This window comes from Prunus dulcis, chromosome 2 (genome assembly GCF_902201215.1).
Source record: "Prunus dulcis chromosome 2, ALMONDv2, whole genome shotgun sequence".
In the NCBI taxonomy this organism is placed as follows: Eukaryota; Viridiplantae; Streptophyta; class Magnoliopsida; order Rosales; family Rosaceae; genus Prunus; species Prunus dulcis.
Genome location: NC_047651.1, coordinates 6,287,755 through 6,305,667, shown reverse-complemented (window position 1 = coordinate 6,305,667; position 17,913 = coordinate 6,287,755). Strand labels below are relative to the sequence as shown.

General features: G+C 37.0%; 1 protein-coding gene across 1 annotated transcript; it reads right to left on the bottom strand.

Moving 5' to 3' along the window:
* Window positions 1-12,959: 12,959 nt before the first annotated feature.
* Window positions 12,960-17,869, bottom strand: LOC117618882 (type I inositol polyphosphate 5-phosphatase 10-like). The gene is given in 11 exon segments (XM_034348643.1): window positions 12,960-13,365; window positions 13,697-13,906; window positions 13,984-14,132; window positions 14,565-14,673; window positions 14,800-14,993; window positions 15,110-15,629; window positions 16,147-16,251; window positions 16,365-16,452; window positions 17,136-17,199; window positions 17,375-17,447; window positions 17,737-17,869. Coding segments are annotated over 10 exon segments (1,479 nt in total). The 5' UTR covers window positions 17,408-17,447; window positions 17,737-17,869; the 3' UTR covers window positions 12,960-13,358.
* Window positions 17,870-17,913: the final 44 nt, after the last annotated feature.

The following is a 17,913-nucleotide window of genomic DNA, read 5'->3' as shown; positions in this document are numbered from 1 at the left end:
GACATGTTGAGAGCTTGTGCATTGCAGTTCAGAAATGACTGGGATGAGAAATTGCCACTCATGGAGTTTGCATACAATAATAGTTACCAGGCGAGTATTAAAATGTCTCCATTCGATGCTTTGTATGGAAAACAGTGCATAACTCCATTTTATTGGGATGAAGTCGGTGAGAACCGACTGGAGGTAGCAGATGATGTTGAGCGGACGAAAGAACAGGTAAAGATAATCCGAGAAAGGCTGAAAACAGCCCAGGATAGACAGAAAAGTTATGCAGATAACAGGAGGAAAGTCCTCCAGTTTGAAGTTGGAGATTGGGTATTCCTAAAGCTTTCGCCTTGGAAAGGCGTGGTAAGATTCGGGAAAAGAGGAAAGCTAAGCCCTCGTTATATTGGCCCATATGAAGTTGTGGAGCGGGTAGGTCCAGTAGCCTACAGACTTGCCTTACCTCCAGATTTATCTCGGCTGCATGATGTTTTCCATGTTTCGATGCTCCGGAAGTACATTCCAGACCCATCTCATGTACAGGAAGAGCAACCGATAGAGCTGCAAGAAGATCTGACTTATGTGGAGCAGCCAGTGCAAATTTTGGATCGAAAGATGCAAGCTTTGCGCTCGAGGGAGATCCCCCTTGTAAAAGTGCTGTGGAGGAGTCATACAGTGGAAGAGGCTACCTGGGAACCTGAGGACCAGATGCGGGAACAGTACCCGTATCTCTTCGAGTAACAGGTACGTAAATTTCGAGGACGAAATTTTCTTAAGGGGGGTAGATTGTAAGAACCCAAACCAAAATATCTAAAAATTAAGATTTCTTTATTCTAGCCAAAAGGCGATTTTGCCCTCGCATTTTTTTAAGGGGGAAAATTTGACTTTTTGATCGGGAAAGAATTCGGGAATTCCGCTTGCGCTGTTGCGTAGAGCACGGCGAGACGAGTCCGTAGACACGGAGTAGACCCAAATCGGAGTTTTAACGAAGAAAATACGATCAAAACATCGCGAAGGGCAAAATGGTAATTTGGCCAAAAGTCAGATTTTTATCCCTGTTTCTCTCTCTCCCAACGTCATTCTCTCTCCTCTCTCCCGATTACAGAGCACCCGCGACCTCCTCCCCTTCCAGCCGACCTAGCCGCCACCACACCGCGACCCGATCTCCGGCACCGGTCCCATCCGAACCGCAGCTCGCCCGCCGACATTTTCCGACCAACCCCAGCCGTGCGCGCGCCGGAGCCTGGCCGGAATCGGCCATTGTTGCCGTTGGTTGTGTTCGAACTTTCAGTTCGAATATCTCCCTCATTTCTTCACCAAATCTTTCGAGTGAGGCACCAGGAGTCCAGCTAATCCACAGGAGGGACCTTCGAGAGGTCCAGCTAGCTCGGACCAGCTGTGAGTGGACTTTTCTTTCTTAAAAAGATTTTATAATTATATTTTATATTTGATCTTGAATAAGTGATTTCAGCATAAATTTTATGATGCAAATACCCTTATTTTATAAAATTAGACTAGCAGCAGATTTGTGATTTTGAGGCCAAATTAGTGGTTTAGTTCAGATTTACCAGAGTTCAGAGTAGATCAGTTTTTATCAGAAACAGTTATTTCAGACCACCATGTACCCACCTTACAGTTGGTGATTACCCAGAGTTGGACCGATGTCGACGGACATCCGGTCCGATTTCAGTTAGTCAATGCACTTGACTTGCCTCACGAGTTTAGGGGACGCTCGAACCGTGAGTGCCAGGATTTGCGGCTCGGCGGACTTGGTGTCCCGAGACCTGCCAGGATTGCGGCTCGGCTGACTCTGTGTCCCCGAGACCTGCCAGGATAGCGGATCAGGCTGACTACGGTCCCCTGCATCCTGCCTGAGCGACTTGAGTGACTTGGTGTCACCGAGAACCTGCCGGCGGATCGGGCTGATCATAGTCCCCTGATTTCGCCAGTTTGCGGCTCGGGTAGCCTGTGTGACGCCCGAGACCTGCCAGGGAATTGACGGCTATCAGGGGTACAATTAGGTGGCAGTTTTAAAGGATTTTAAAGTGTTAATGCAGTTATTAATTCATGCATTTCTATCAGTATCTTTGACATTCCGCATATGTTACTCGAATATATTATGCTTATTATGTGAACATTTATATCATGATGTTTATTTACGTTTAATGGAATATCCCGAGTTGATTACGAGCAGATTATAGTTTTATATCCCTATGTTTTTCAAAACGGGGGTTATTATGTTCTCAAATGTTTTCTCGAACATTATTTTTGTCCACTCACAATTTTAACTTGTTTTTCGCCCCCAGGCCTTAGAAGAACGAAGGAAACCACCCGGGCCATCAGCCTAGCTTCCGCCCCACCACCAAAGTGTAGGATTTTGTTGTAACTCTTTTGTAAATCCTGTAAATTTGTATAAACATGCTCTGATATCCTGTTGAACATAAGAAACTGGAGTTGTGACCTGTTTGTTGATGTAGTCTGGCTGTTGGTAGGATTTTGAAATTGTTTGACAGGTGGAAGACTTTGGGTATGGTCAAATTACAGGGGAGACTCTGCCGAATTTTCGGCAGAAGTCGGAAGAGAATTTAATTAAAGAAAGGGTAAAAAGGTCATTTGTGTCCGACATTCACCAGGTGTCGGACACGCACAGGAGTCGGCTCGGTTTTCAAAGCGAAAATTGGGTCGGGTCCTGTCAGGAGTTTTCTTTTCAAGACCATTCAGGCAAATTTCGCGACCAAATATTTTCGTTGCCCCTAATTTTTCATTTTTCCATGCGCACCATTTCAAAAAATAGCGACCAAACACATGTTTGGTCGCCAAATTGTCAGCTGGCCACAAAAAATTCCGGTTGCCTTCGAATAATAGTTGGTCGCCATTCCGTTCGCTGCAGTCTTATAGTTAACGAAACCTTTGGCGACCAAATTGCATAATTTTGTCGCCTATAAGCTTCTTTTGGCGACCAAAATTTGGTTGGTCGCTGGGAATTTGGTCGCGAAAAAGGTTTTTTCTTGTAGTGTCATTAACAACTTACATGTGATCTTTGCTTCAAATTGTTTTAGCTATACCTTGTTTCCAAGGCATCCCATGATCCCATGACTTATGCAAGAGATTCTTAAGTAGTTAATATATTGTATATACTCATTCCTCGCCAATGGTAACAAAAATTCCCACGATTTGATTACCGCCTGTAAGGATGTAATTCAAATTGTTGCTAGTAGTCGCCCTGAAAATTTATGATATATTAAAAACATTTTATCCATCTTCTCCTGCCTCAGAACAAAGGGGGTGTTCATTTATATTTTGGTGGTTACGTCGAGGAAGGGAGGATGCTTGAAGCTTTTGTGATGGTGAGCAATGAGAAACCAACGAAACTTCTAAGATGACTAAACATTCCCAAAACTTGTAGCCCAACTCCAACATAGTAAATTCAATGTACAAGGTTTTTTTTAAGAGGTGCATCCCAATCATTGTTTTCTAAATGCTTTTCGTTTTTGGAGTAGCTCACAACAATGAGGCAAGTCAAGTCCTTTAACTATATAAACGTACTACATCCATTTGCAAATGAATTTGTCAGACAATCATTTTCCATACATGTGAGAAAATGGTGATGGATTATAAAAAGCATTTGTGAAAGCATTTTTAATTATTTAATAATGGCATTCAAAGATGATTAATCATTTATGAAAGCATTCAAAGATAAATGCAACTCCTTAGTTGATTTATCAATCTCAAGAGTGGCACTTTGGATTTCTTTTGTAATGTTGGTTAGGTGCTCCACAATCGCATCCATTACTTTATGTTGCTCAGTACTTCTCTTCCTACTGAAGAATTCACACTAATAGTCCCACAAATCCCTGCTGTAGTAATTATACTGTCGGTTGGTGCTTTTACTCTACCCCAGATGTGTTTGATACTCTCTAATATAGCATGAGTGTTGGCCATTAGTTTGAATGGGAGCTTAAGACTTTAATCAGAGCTTACTACTTGGACTTGGGAGGTGATATGATATTTTTAATCATTGACAACTTACATGTGATCTATGCTTCAAATTATTTTAGTTATACCTTGTTTCCAAGGCATCCCATGATCCCACAACTTATGCAAGAGATTCTTAAGTGGTTAATATATTGTATATACTCCTTCCTCGCCTAAATTGTAACAAAAATTCCCACTATTTGATTACTACCTATGAGGATGTACTTCAAATGGTAGCTAGTAGACGCCATGAAAATTAATGATATATTAAAATCATTTTATCCATCTTTTGCTGCCTTAGAACAAAGGTCTTGTTCATTTATATTTTGGTGGTTACATTTTAAATGGAGGACGCTTGAAGCTTCTGTGATGGCGAGTGATGAGAAACCAGTGAAACTTCTAAGACGACTAAACATTCTCAAAACTTGTAGCTCAACTCCAACATGATTTTCTTGTCCTTTTTCATGGTAAATTCATTGTCCAAGGTTTGAGAGGTGCATCTCAGTCATTGTTTTCCAAAAGCTTTTCGTTTTTAGAGCTGCTCAAAACAATGAGACAAGTCAAGTCCTTTAACTATATCAACGTACTACATCCATTTGCAAAGGAATTAGTCAGACAATCATTTTCCATACATGTGAGAAAATGGTGATAGGATTATAAAAAAGATTTATGAAAGCATTTTTAATTATTTAATAATAGCATTCAAAGATGATTAATCATTTATGAAAGCATTCAAAGATGAATGCAACTCCTTAGTTGATTCATTAATCTCAAGATTGGCACTTTGATGTTCTTTTGTAATGTTGGTTACGTGCTCCACAGTCGCACCCATCACCTTCTATTACTCAATACTTTTCTTCCTACTGAAGAAGTCACACTAATCGTCCCACAAATGCCTACTGCAGTAATTATATGTCGGTTGGTGCTTTTACTCTAACCCAGATGTGTTTGATACCCTCCAGTACAGCACGAGGGCCAACCATTTGGTTTGCATGGGAGCTTAGGACTTTAATCGAAGCTTACCAGTTGGACTTGGGAGGTAATATGATATGTTTAATCATTAACAACTTACATGTGATCTATGCTTCAAATTGTGCTATACCTTGCTTCCATAGCGTCCCATGATCCCACGATCCCACGACTTATGCAAGAGATTCTTAAGTGGCTAACATATTGCATTTCTCCTTCCTAGCCCAAATGGTAACAAAAATTCCCACGATTTGATTACTACGTATAGGATGTACTTCAAATGGTTGCTAGTAGATGCCATGAAAATATATGATATATTAAAATCATTTTATCCATTTTCTTCTGCCTTAGAACAAAGATCTTGTTTGTTTATATTTTGGTGGTTACATCGAGGAAGGGAGGACACTTGAAGCTTCTGTGATGGCGAGCGAGCGATGAGAAACCAACGAAACTTCTAAGACGACAAAACATTCCCAAAACTTGTAGCCCAAGTCCAACATGATTTTCTTCTCATTTTTCATGGTAAATTCAATATACAATGTTTTTGTTAAAAGGTGCGTCTCAGTCATTGTTTTAAGAAAGCTTTTTTGTTTCAGAGTAGCTCAAAATGATGAAGCGAGTCGAGTCCTTTAACTATTTGAACGTACTGCATCCATTTGGAAAGAATTAGTTAGACAATCATTTTCCATACATGTGAGAAAATGGTGATGGATTATAAAAAGAATTTATGAAAGAATTTTTAATTATTTAATAATGGCATTCAAAGATGATTAATCATTTATGAAAGCATTCAAAGGATTAATCATTTATGAAAGCATTCAAAGGATTAATCATTTATGAAAGCATTCAAAGGATTAATCATTTATGAAAGCATTCAAAGGATTAATCATTGTCTTAGAGAATGACCAAATTGCATTGTAATCACAAACTGACTGGGTTCTCTAAATGAATTCTATTTAGCTTGGGTAGTTATGACATACTGCTAGGTGCCACTCATGATTTCTAGAAACCCTGTAAGGACTAATTACAATTGGCCTTCTCCAATCAGGAGAATTGTATGGAGGGATATAATTCACATTCGATTTAGAAGAAATCATTCTTACCCATGGTTTAGTTAATTAGAACCTACAAGATCGCACACCCAAAAGGTATGGATCGAGAATTTAAAAAAGAATAAATGATTTTGCGGCTTGGTCAAAGTCAAAGTCAAAGTCAAGGTCACAGTGAAAGAAAATCAAAATCAAAGGTCAAACTGTTGCCCGACACTTGACACGATCAACTAAGGATGACCGGGACCAACACGTGTTAAACAAGTAAGTGACTTAATTTGTTAAGTCATTGAAATAATTAAATTAATTAGATTAGTTTAATTATCCAATTAAAATTGTGGAACCTTAGTTAGGGTGCCATATGACTTGGAAATTTATAGAAATGGACAATATAAACTTAGACACAAGCGTGACACATTATGAGATAAATGTGGTTAACCAAGATACCCCAAAAAGGCCCTCTACTTGAACACCATTCTTGGGTTGAAGAGTCGCTCCAAGGGTGTGTGTTCTCAATCCTTCTCTCAATAGTTGTTGTAGAGAGTCATTGATGCAAAATTTTCGGAAGCCTAGAAAGATTGGGACCTTGGAGGAGACTTGTATGAATCTCTAGCTATTTTCTTGCTTCCGCTTTCATGTTAATTCCTTGATAGATATTCCATGCTAGATGATTTGTTCTTTCATAGTTTCTTGGGATTTTAGAAATCCCTACACCCTTCTTTCCCTTCAGGCATGTATGCTCGGTATTGACTTAGATGCTTGGTATTGGCATGTATGCCTCGTATTGGCACGTATGCTTGGGATTGTCATGTATGCTCAGTATTGGGTTTTGGGAGTTTGGTATGAGTTCCTACAGCTTGATAAGGATTCTACAAGGTTATGGGTCCGGCACCTTGCTATGGGTTCTAGTTGCTCGACTTTGGGCTTGATTGTTAGAGTGTTGGTTAAGGTGGCATGGTTTAATATAACTTTTGGGCTATTTAGCAAGATAGCTATGCTTGAGTGTTTGGGGTTTTAGCTATGGAGGTTATAGAAGTCGTGAGTGGTGGGGTTGAAGTCTAGAAAATATATATTTTAGCATGTTTATTGGCATGATCTAGTTTTGGGACTAGCTGGGAAAGAGTGAAGGTTATTTGTGACAAAAACCTCAGAGGAGATGACGCGCCAACGTGATTGGTAGACGCTAGAAGGATGTTTGAAACCTTGCTTGGAATAGGTGGTGGAAGTGTTTTGCTAGAGTAGGTATTGGAAATGGTTTGCTTGATGCAAGATAGGTGCTGGAATTGAAAATCTAAGGAGATTTTTTGGCATTGCAGTGGTGGTTTTAGTAATAATGGATCTTTAAGCTTGTTTTGGGTTTTGGGTTTTGTCATTGGTGCGGTGATGGATGTAAATAATTCATTTCTCAGCCCCTAAGTGTATCCTAATCATTAGGAAAAGATTTGATTTGCATGAGCTCATAGCATGACCTTCTTGGTATTTCATTGAATCATTGCATGGCATGATGAACTTGGGATATCCCTTTGCTGCAATGGTGACCATTCGGCAATTAGAACTGTCTGGTCTAAGGTTGCCATTTTTATGACGATTGTATCAAGTGCAATGCTTGAGTTGCATGGTTTTGGAGATGGAGTGTCTTCTTGGCTTGGCATGTTATAAAGAGTTCTTTCTTGCTTGGCCTGGATATCTTTCGAGCCTGCAGTTTGCTTATGAGGTTTTTTGCTTCACTAGGTACGATTTCTTTTGCATCTCAGTCTCTTCCAACGCCTTATTTTTGTTGAAGTTTGAGCATCAGCATCCACGGAATCCTCTTGCCATGGCTAAATTGAGTATTGGTATTTATGCACCTCTTGTATGGTTATGGCATGTCGGTTTGGAAATTTTGGTTGGCATGTTGTATCCTCTTTCTTCTTGTTTTTCTTTTTGTTTTGTTTTTTTGTTTTTTGTTTTGTTTTTGTTTTTGTTTTTGTTTTTGTTTTTTTGCTTACTTGCTTCTTGTGAATGTCTATAATGAAATATTATGGTCAATATATGATATTGGTAGACAAAGTTATATGGTGAATTCATTAAAATAATAACCAAAGCATGTGAATGAGCATGCTAAGCATAGTAGAGCATGGTTACTAAATTGCGATAATGTCATGCAAGTAGTAAGAGGAGAAATTCTCATCTTGTATCAAGAGGTGATGGCCCATCGGTTTGGCCATTTTTCCTCCGATGTTGTCTATTTGATATTTGCTTGACTAATATGCTTGATCTGTAAAGAAAGTATTTGGCGTGGTTTTGCTTCACTAATATGTTTTGCATGCATATGTGGGTTGATCCACAAACGTTTGTATTGAAGGAGCTTCACAGAGCATAAGAGAGTAGTTTCCTGGAGATAGAATTCTCTTATGTTGGTTTCAGCTTGCTTATGTAGACATAGGACTGAGGCACATGTTGTTTTGATGTTCGGAGGCCTGGGTCCTTTGCATTTGATTGATATAATTCAATGTTCTTTCGTTAGTGTGCATGGAGATACCATATGGTAGTCCCTCAGTGAGCATGGTTGGTGACCGTGTGAGTACCTTTGGAGGTAGCTGCACCTCATTAGCAGTCCCGGCCCAGCCCGAGCGGTCAGTGCGACTGCACTGGGCCCATTATTCAAAGGGGCTCTAAATTTTTATTATTATAATAAGTGTTATATTATATTATTATAAATTGATTTAATATTTTTTCATAATTTTTAGGAATAGGATATTGAGATGAATCTGAAATTTTGGAACAAAGGATCTATAACGAGAGTTTTAAAAGAATTTCTTTGATACTGGCTTGACTTTCATTTTTGAAATTCTTTGACTATCCATAGTTGGACATTTGTTTTCATTATTTAGGAATATGGAAGACATTGCTCAAAGTCTAAAAATATTTTCGAATAAATACTTTCTAAAAAAATCCAATGCTTAGCTGATAAAACAAGAAGTATACTAGTATTAGTTATTAAGTAAATTTAGGTTTTGCCCATAAAAAAACTTTCACTTTTGGAAAAAGCCAAAACTTTTCCAAAAAAGACAGAAAAACCTCTCAACTTTCAAACCAAAGACATGCAAATATAAAGGATTCCTTAGGAAATCAAAAAATAAATAAGGCAATTTTGTCCATTTTGGCTTCTTTTAAAAATTTTCTCTCTCCTTTGGTTTTTTCTAAAGTTATTAATGTATGTAGGGCACACTTTAGATTTTCACCATGGGCCTTTGAAAACTCAGAACCGGCCCTGCTCATTAGCTTGGATGAATATTTTGCTTTCTGAATGAGACGGTGCCAAAATGTTTCCAAGGCATCCGTGTAAGAGTCCAAGGATAAAAATAAGAGCCTTGGATGAGAATTATGATTTTTTGAGGACGAATGCCAAGGTGTTCCAAGGCATCCATAGAAAGTTTCTAAGGTCGACCCGGGGACACCGACGAAAATTTTTCGTTTTAAATGAGGGGTTGCCAAAAAGTTTCCAAGGCATCTGTGGATGTGTCCAAGGCTAAAAATAAGAGCCTTGGATGAGATTTTTCTTTTTTTTTAAAGAAGGATGCCAAGGTGTTCCTTCCAAGGTATCCATGAAAAGTGTCCATATCACCAAAACTGCCTCTGGCCGTTCTTTTGAACTGGGCTGTGGTGGATTAAAATACTAATGAATCCAGGATTTCTTCACTGGTGGTTAAAATAATGACAATAAACTTGCCAGGTGTCTACCAATAGTGATAGTCCAGGCTGGTTTTGGAAGTAAATAACCGTGTACTTTTGACTAAAGTAAGTCTGCTTTTATATTTCTAGTTTCAAGATTATCAATTTGGTTTTCTGTTAGTCACCAACGGTGGTGGTTAACTCTTAATATATCTTACGAGTCAAATTAATTCAATTAATCTGAGTTTTTGGCTTATTCACCATTGTTGGTAACTAATTTCCAGAAAATCAAATAACTTGGGTAATTGAATTAATTTATCCCACATGTTTTAAATAGTATGGTGGGCTATTCACCATTTTTGGTCAACAAAGTCCATATTAGTTCATGTAGAAAAAGCCCGATTGTCAGTTGGACTGGCGCCCAGAATTTACGCACAAACACTAATTTTATGTTTGAATGATTCTATAGTTAACATCACTTTCAAGATGGTTGTCAATACTCCTCCTTAATGATGTTTTTTTTTACATCTAAACAATGAAACATTAAAAGGTGGCCCACCATCAACAACAATTCATTAGGGAAATATTATTTTTCTCAAATTTATTTGTATTCTCTGCTGCCACAAATGGGAAGAGGCTTTTTTTAGCGATAGAATTTTATTAGATCAATAAGAATAAAGAGTACAAAAGACACATACTGTAAAGGGAGCCAAGTCAATAACAATATGAGAGACATGGGTGAAACTTTCCCAGTGACCAGAGCCAATCGAAAAGCTGAAAAGATCTGGAGAGAATCACTCTCGAAAATAACTTTTCTATAACCCCTTTCAATCGTCATAATTTCTCCGAATCTAGTCTAATGACATCAATGAAAAAACTAGCCTCTAATTGGCTTTACTAAAGAGACTAAACATGTAATAAACTCAACTAAGTTTCTAGACTATATTGAACAAACTAAACCAAAATAAAAGTTAAAACAACGCCAACAAAAGAAAAATCAATCACTGGTAATCTTCATTCGGGACATGACATATAGAGCGTCATTAATTAATTGAGGGCCTTAATGCACCAACGAGCAGTGGATCTACCATGACCAAGCCACATCACCTCAAAGAGAAGTTGTGCAGGATGAGGCACAATCAAAGCCAGCCTAGATATGAGACAATAAATGTGCAAAAGAAGAGTAGATCAATATAGGTCCACCAAAAGCAAAAAAAACACGAAAGATGCAATGGGATATGAGGGAAAACCCCAATCTGTCACTAACTTACACATGAATTACTTATTATACACATAATATATATGTGAAACTTAGCTATTTATATTTTTGCACTTTGCATTTGTAAAGCTAATTTGTTGATGCCAAGAAATTTTAATTGATTTTCTCAAGGATCGCAGGGCACAACTTGAATAGGTACACTTTCAATTTTGTTGTTGAACATATATTCATTTTGATATTATATAGTTTTTGGTTGCATTTAATATGTATTTGTTTTATGATAAAGTTTATTGAAAATTAGTTAATGGAACTAACTAGCGTGATTTATATGATTTAATGTGTACTTTGATTTATAGAAAAACTATAGAAACTGTAAATTTTAAAAATAGAAGTAAAAAATTCATTAGATTTTACGCTAAAAAGTTTAGCTAGCCCACCCACTGAAAAATTCATGGTTTCGCCCTCAGTGTCAAAGTATATCATACGTCTAGATGACAAGGAATGAGCTTTTTGATCATATTATCAATATTAAACTTCAAGAACTGTAAATGCCACACACTCACGTAGAAGCAAGATATAAACATAATTTACATCGAATTTGTAATAGGCATATCAAGATGCTTAGAGTCTCAATTAAATAATGTGATCAATAAAATAAAAATAGAAAAACTTCATGCATCAACACACAAGATTGATGGCCCCTAGGTTGGAAATATTGCTTGATGGATGCTCCTATTCCTGCAAACTTGAAAGTTTACTTCCATTTGAAAATTTTCAAAAGTTGATGTTGGTGGATGCGTGTGTGCTTTAATTTGAACTTTTAGGCTGAGGTGTGTGGCCACATTGCAATTAGTCTTGTGTTTGGATGAGATACTTTGAAGTACCCAAGAACTTCAAAGTGTTTGAGACCTGGAGTGATAGGAATTGAACTGCCAAACAAAGTGAACAATATGCTGACTCGAGATTAGGTTTCATGACTAACAAGATTGATTTTGATATTGATAATTAGTTACTCAACTACTCAACCCCACATTAATAATGGAAAACCAACCAATTACAACACTCCTTTGTTAGTATATCTTTTTGTGCTTGTGGAGTACAGAAAATTTGGTACACAGACTCCTTTTTTCCAGGAGCATCTTCTGGGAGTTCATGCAACTATGATGCTTCAGCCCTTCCTTGGCTTCAACCTGGCACATAAACATTGTCTTGGAATCAATATATTTCCAAATAAAAATATAGGAAGCTAAGAGATGGAAGGAAACGCAATGAAGATTACTTGTTCTGAGTAGGATTCGGAATGCTAGGAGGTATTCTTCGAAGGCTATCGAATACTGGCTCGGTGGTGACTGGCTTTTTCTTGTCTGAGTGTGTATGTAGGAGAGCTTGAGAGGATGAAGAAGTAGCTGAAGACAAAGAAGATGGTGGGTGAACTCTGGCTAAGGCTTTATTATTGTAAACTAAATGCATCAATAATATAGCAATGGTAATTTTAAGCAATGATTTGTAGCAGGATTTCATGGTTTTGCTGACTCAGAGGATGTCTTCTTACCAATGCTTGGTCCGATGATGAGTTAAGGTTATTTATAAGCTCATGATATGAGAGAGAGAGAGAGAGAGAGAGAGAGAGAGAGAGAGAGAGAGAGAGAGAGAGAGAGAGAGAGGTTAACTTATATAAAATGGAGATTGGATGCAGGAGTGTCATGTGATGAATCTTTGACTATCATAGCTTCCAAGTTCCAAAGCTCAATCTCCCAAAGAAATTTGCCTATAGTTTTAGTTATAGAGAGCAGGCACGTGATAAAATTACAGACAATTGGTTGGCAAACTTTGGATTCTGCCTTCCGAGTTTTTTACAATTAAGATAATGACACAGAGGTATGGTAAATGACTTACAGAAGCCTAAAATATTTGACACTGAACTTAAAATTAAGGGTTACATTACCAATGCAATGCCAATTTGCAGAGAAAGTTTGAAACTCAAGGCCCTCTTTATTATTATAATCCTGCATTTAAACTACCATATGCTTCTCATCTCCACCAGAACCGACCTAAAATGTTTGATGCAGTTTAAACACATTGAGATGCTGTTTGAAGAATAAAATATCAGGTGGCTTGTGAATCAAGCATTTTATATCATGAGCTCCATTCTTTTTGACTGAATTCAGGCCAAGAGAACTGGAATGTCTACAACAAATACACTCTTTGATAAATTATAAGAACAAAGACACCAATTCACACAATAATCTGTCACCTATGCATCTCTTAGAATCAACTTGTTAGGAAATCAGAACATCCAAAGCCGAGCATGTTCACTATGAGGACAGAATTCATAATGCATGCCGGAAAAGTTGGAATGTGTGACCACTTCGGGACGGAATGTATCACTTGTTGGAGAACTATTTACACCTTAATAATGCAAAGAACTCTGCATCATGAAACCTACTTCATCTCATCTAATCAGCAAAACTGGGTATTTTGTCAACCTTTCAGCGGCCATGGTTAGCATTTTAGTACCTGACAGTACCAAAAAACAGTCAGGGCAACAACCTTTGGCAGTTCACAAGAGTGACAGAAAATATTAGAGAGTTAAGAACATAAAAAGACGACGACCCTATATGTTTTGATAGAGAAAACAAGGCCCTACTGAGCAAGTGTTCACATATGACAAAGATTGGTACAAGGCGGTCACCATTATGTTTGTTTTGATCTTGACAAAATGACCCCAGTGTAAGCAGTAGCACATATCATCAAGATAAGTAAGTTTTGCAACTCTTTATCGTTGCGCCAGCATTGCAAAAACTCTATGTAAATAAATAAGAACTACCAAATTTGGTCATAAACTTACATGTTTTTCAAGTATCTAGCAGTTGGCAAAAGCTCTTCAATTTCAATCTTCATATTAGAGCTAGGTGATCCTTTCTTCAATTCATTCTGATTGACAACAACATCCACAACAAATGTTCCACAAACTGGTCGGTGGTCAGAAAATTGGGACTCTCCACGTATGTAAGAAAGTTGTTTAATCCCACTTCCATGCCATAGTATTCGATCACACCTGCAATATCGAACTAGTCAAATCTTTTTGTTAAATGTAGATTGGGTTTCATAAGTACACTCTTGCAATCCACATACCAAGCCGGGGTTCTTCTTTTCTTTTTGGATGTTTTTATTTCTCCAAAATAAGTGTCTGAGTTATAAAAATATTTGTAAGTAGGTGCAAAGTAGATTTTTCCCTCTTTCCATCCTTTGAATACTCGCTCTGCTTCTCTTTCAATCTTGAGCTATAAATACAAGCAAAAAATTATTAGTGCACGGTATGAGAGAATAGAATGTATGGGTGACAAAGAAAGCAAAGTATATAACTCAAAAATGGCAGCCAAATGCCCTGGACTTCTCCAGCCCCATAAATTGTAAATCCATCAGAGATGAGTTATAAATAACACACCAAACAAAGTATTGAGAGAGTCAAAACTACAAAGTTTAGCTACATTTTGGATAAAATGTGAAATGAAATGCAGTACTCATTTCTAGTACCAAATGGCTCATTCATTGAATTGCTACTGAAACTGAAAATAAAGCTCTACAATCAAATGCTTTTAACAAATATCAGACTAGATTGGGTAGTCACATTAACATAGGAAGGCTAATATTTTCGAAACTTGTAACCCAACTCCAACATGATTTTCTTATTATTTCATGTTTATTTCAATTACCTGGTCTTTGTTAAGAAGTGCATCCCAGTCATTGTTTTCCAAAAGCTTTCGGGTTTCGGAGTAGCTCAAAGCAATGCGGTAATTCAAGTCACCTAGCCATATAACCATACTAGATCCATTTGCAAAGGAATTGGTCAGATAATCAATTTATATGTGAGAAAATGGTGAGAGATTATAAAAATGATTAATGAAAGCAATGTTTAATTCTTTAATAATGGCATTCATAGATGCTTACTCATGTCCTATAATTTTATCCGGCATCCTGCTATGAGTTGTTTTGCAAATCTTAGGAAACTGAGTGTTCTTGAGTATCTCTAACACATCCGAATTTCTCCTTAGCTCGTCTCCCTCTTTCTCACCAGATGCCAAGTGACTGCAGACAAAGCAAAAGCTTGTCTGATGGAATAAAAAACTCACAGAAATACAACCCTGAAACCAATGAAGAATAACAGCTTAAGCTTACAATAAGAGGTAATATGATATGTTCAATCATGCACAACCGACATATGATAAACCTCTATACTTATAGTTTTTTTGTAAAATACCTTGTTTCCAAGGCATCCCATGATTCCACGACTTATGCAAGAGATTCTTAAGTGGCTAACATATTGTATATGCTCCTTCCTCGCCCAAATGGTAACAAAAATTCCCACCATTTGCTTACTAGTTATAAGGCTGTACTTCAAATGGTTACTAGTAGATGCCATAGAAATTTCCGATATATCAAAAACGTTTGATCCATCTTCATCCGGTTAAGAAGAAAGGTCTTCTTCATTTATATTTGGTTGTTGGCATCGAAAGCAAAAATCCTTACTATGTTTCCTTCCTAGTTCAAAAATGCAGTTGCAACTCTTCAATCTCCTTTTACTCTCTGTCCTAAAAGTCTTATTGACCTTTTTAAGGGAAGGCTTTGAGGAAAAACGTGAACCACTAGCCTTGCTTCTTGAAGACCCGTCTAGTGATTTGTTCAATGACTGGTTGATTAAAGTAAGCCATTTTGCTGCAGGTTCATTATCTTCTAGAACTAGTACATTTCCAGCATTTAAAGGGACAATTTCCTGAAAACTGATGGTAGAAAACAAAAAAAAATTAATGAAATGACCAATTAATATATGCTACATAAGCACCTAAATAACATGGAAATATATTTTCTTTTTATAGCTTCTACTAAAGTGATATGTCACAATGAAAAACTATACAGAGAGGACAAAGGGACTAGTATCTTTGCAACTTGTTTCTGTGTGTTTTCTTGACACACTATCATACTCTAAATGTTGTGATAGGCACTGTGACTCATATCACAGTAGTTATGTTTTAAAATCAAGTACCTAAATATACAATCTCATTTGAAATAATTGTCAACACTATCATACTCTAGATATTGGGTGGATACTTTACGGGTGGATGTGAGAGGAAAAAAATGCAATGTAAAGGAGATATACATATCCTAAATAAAACTTTGCAAATGAAAAAGCAGTAATCAGATCCCGAAGAAAAACAAAAGGATATTATCAATTTGAAACTGTACAAATCAGAAGGGAACAACAAAGTAAAGGAAAAACAACAAATAAAGAAACCATACCCCAAGACATATATGTCTGATTCATTATTAACATGAAGAAAATCGTCCAGATTTAGGCCATTATGAGGAGATTTCCCTCCTACATTCCATGTTGCTACAAACACTCTACAAAACCCAGACAAGAAATATCAAATGTGAAAGCCTATGTCTATTTATCAAGGGGATAGAAAGACAGAAACAATAATTTTTTTGTTAATTCTAGAAGATATTGTGATTACCGAAACGACTGAACATATTGACCAGCAGGCATCTGAGGCTCTGTGCTACTTATAGATTGAATGTCAACTGCTGGATTGGACTGTGGTTCTGAAAGAAGATACAAGCAACAGAAATCCCATGGTAAGATGTCAAATTTAAAAGAGTTCTAGGTGAAGCAAGAAAGAATGTTTCTTTGCAGATCAAACAGGAACCTTAGAAAACTCTGCCCCTAAGGAACCAGTTATCTTTAACTGATAGCAAAGACTTATATGAACATCGAAAGAAAAAGGGGATCTAATCCAAAATATTGGTTTTGAGGGAGATGGGGAGGAGAGGGACATGCTTTATGCTTGCTACCTTTCGTGCAGTAGCTTAAATTTCAAACATGAATATATTCTAATTTCAAATCTCCATGATGCTCTCCCCTCTCCCTATAACAATCAATATCTTTCTTACCAACAAAACTTGGTATATGGTTGGCTCAACTCAACTAATCATCCCTGTCTTACCAAAAAAAGTTAAAGAATAACTAACCATTCCATTCAAAAAAGAAAAGCAATATCACATTCTTTAAAAAGCAAATGGAATTGTATTCTGCTATATCTGTAACCAAAAAGAAAGATCACATCATCTGCAATATGAGACCCCAATTTCAAGACATATCCTATCAGATTTTTTAGGAGGCAAAGAGAGAGCACATTGTATGCTCCTGGATTTTCTATGGTCAAAAAATAAAAATTATATATGATAAGTGATTGTATTGAAACTAGAGACAAATTCAATAGACTCACCAGGGAAATCAGATGAGCCACTTCCTTCTCTCTCCTTCATGGTGAAAATCTTATGGATAAAAGACTGAAACGAAAGGGTAGCAAAATTCAAATTAAAAAAAATTATTATCTTTTCCAAGAGATGTAGATTTTGAGAGGTAAATGATCCAATTTCTTCAACTACACAAAAGAAAAGAAGAAATTGGAAACCAAATTATATGTAGTCATAATGAAAAGAGAGCAAAACAAGAAAAAGGAACCTTCTTTTTCACGTCTTGATTCCCTACAGTCATTTTTGAAACTGCTACTGTTTCATCAATTGGGTTCACAGACCTTCACAAACAGATACAGATGCCGCAATTAGATAGATCAAAACCCTTCAACCAGACAAGATTGCTCTCATTTGTTCTTAAAGATATAAAAACTGGAAATTTCATAAATTTGACAAGATATTAATAAAATATTATGATTCACAAAGCGGACAACGTGAGAATGTTGATAAACTATTACGATTGAACAAACAAAATCCCATGAATAATCCAATTGCCTAAACATCCAAAAGAGCACCAAACACAGCCACCAAAATGGAATGTGGTTTCAAATGACAGAATCAGAAAATTACCAGAATTTGAAGAAGCTTTGACATTCATGGAGGAGGAGGAGATCTCTGAAATCTTATTATAAATAGTACGGCAACAACGACCCATGAAACAAGTTGACAGCCAACATGGGTTTTCTCGAGAAAGTCAACTGGACAAAGCAATTCCTATTCCTTGATAAAATATTGTGTGTTTGATTT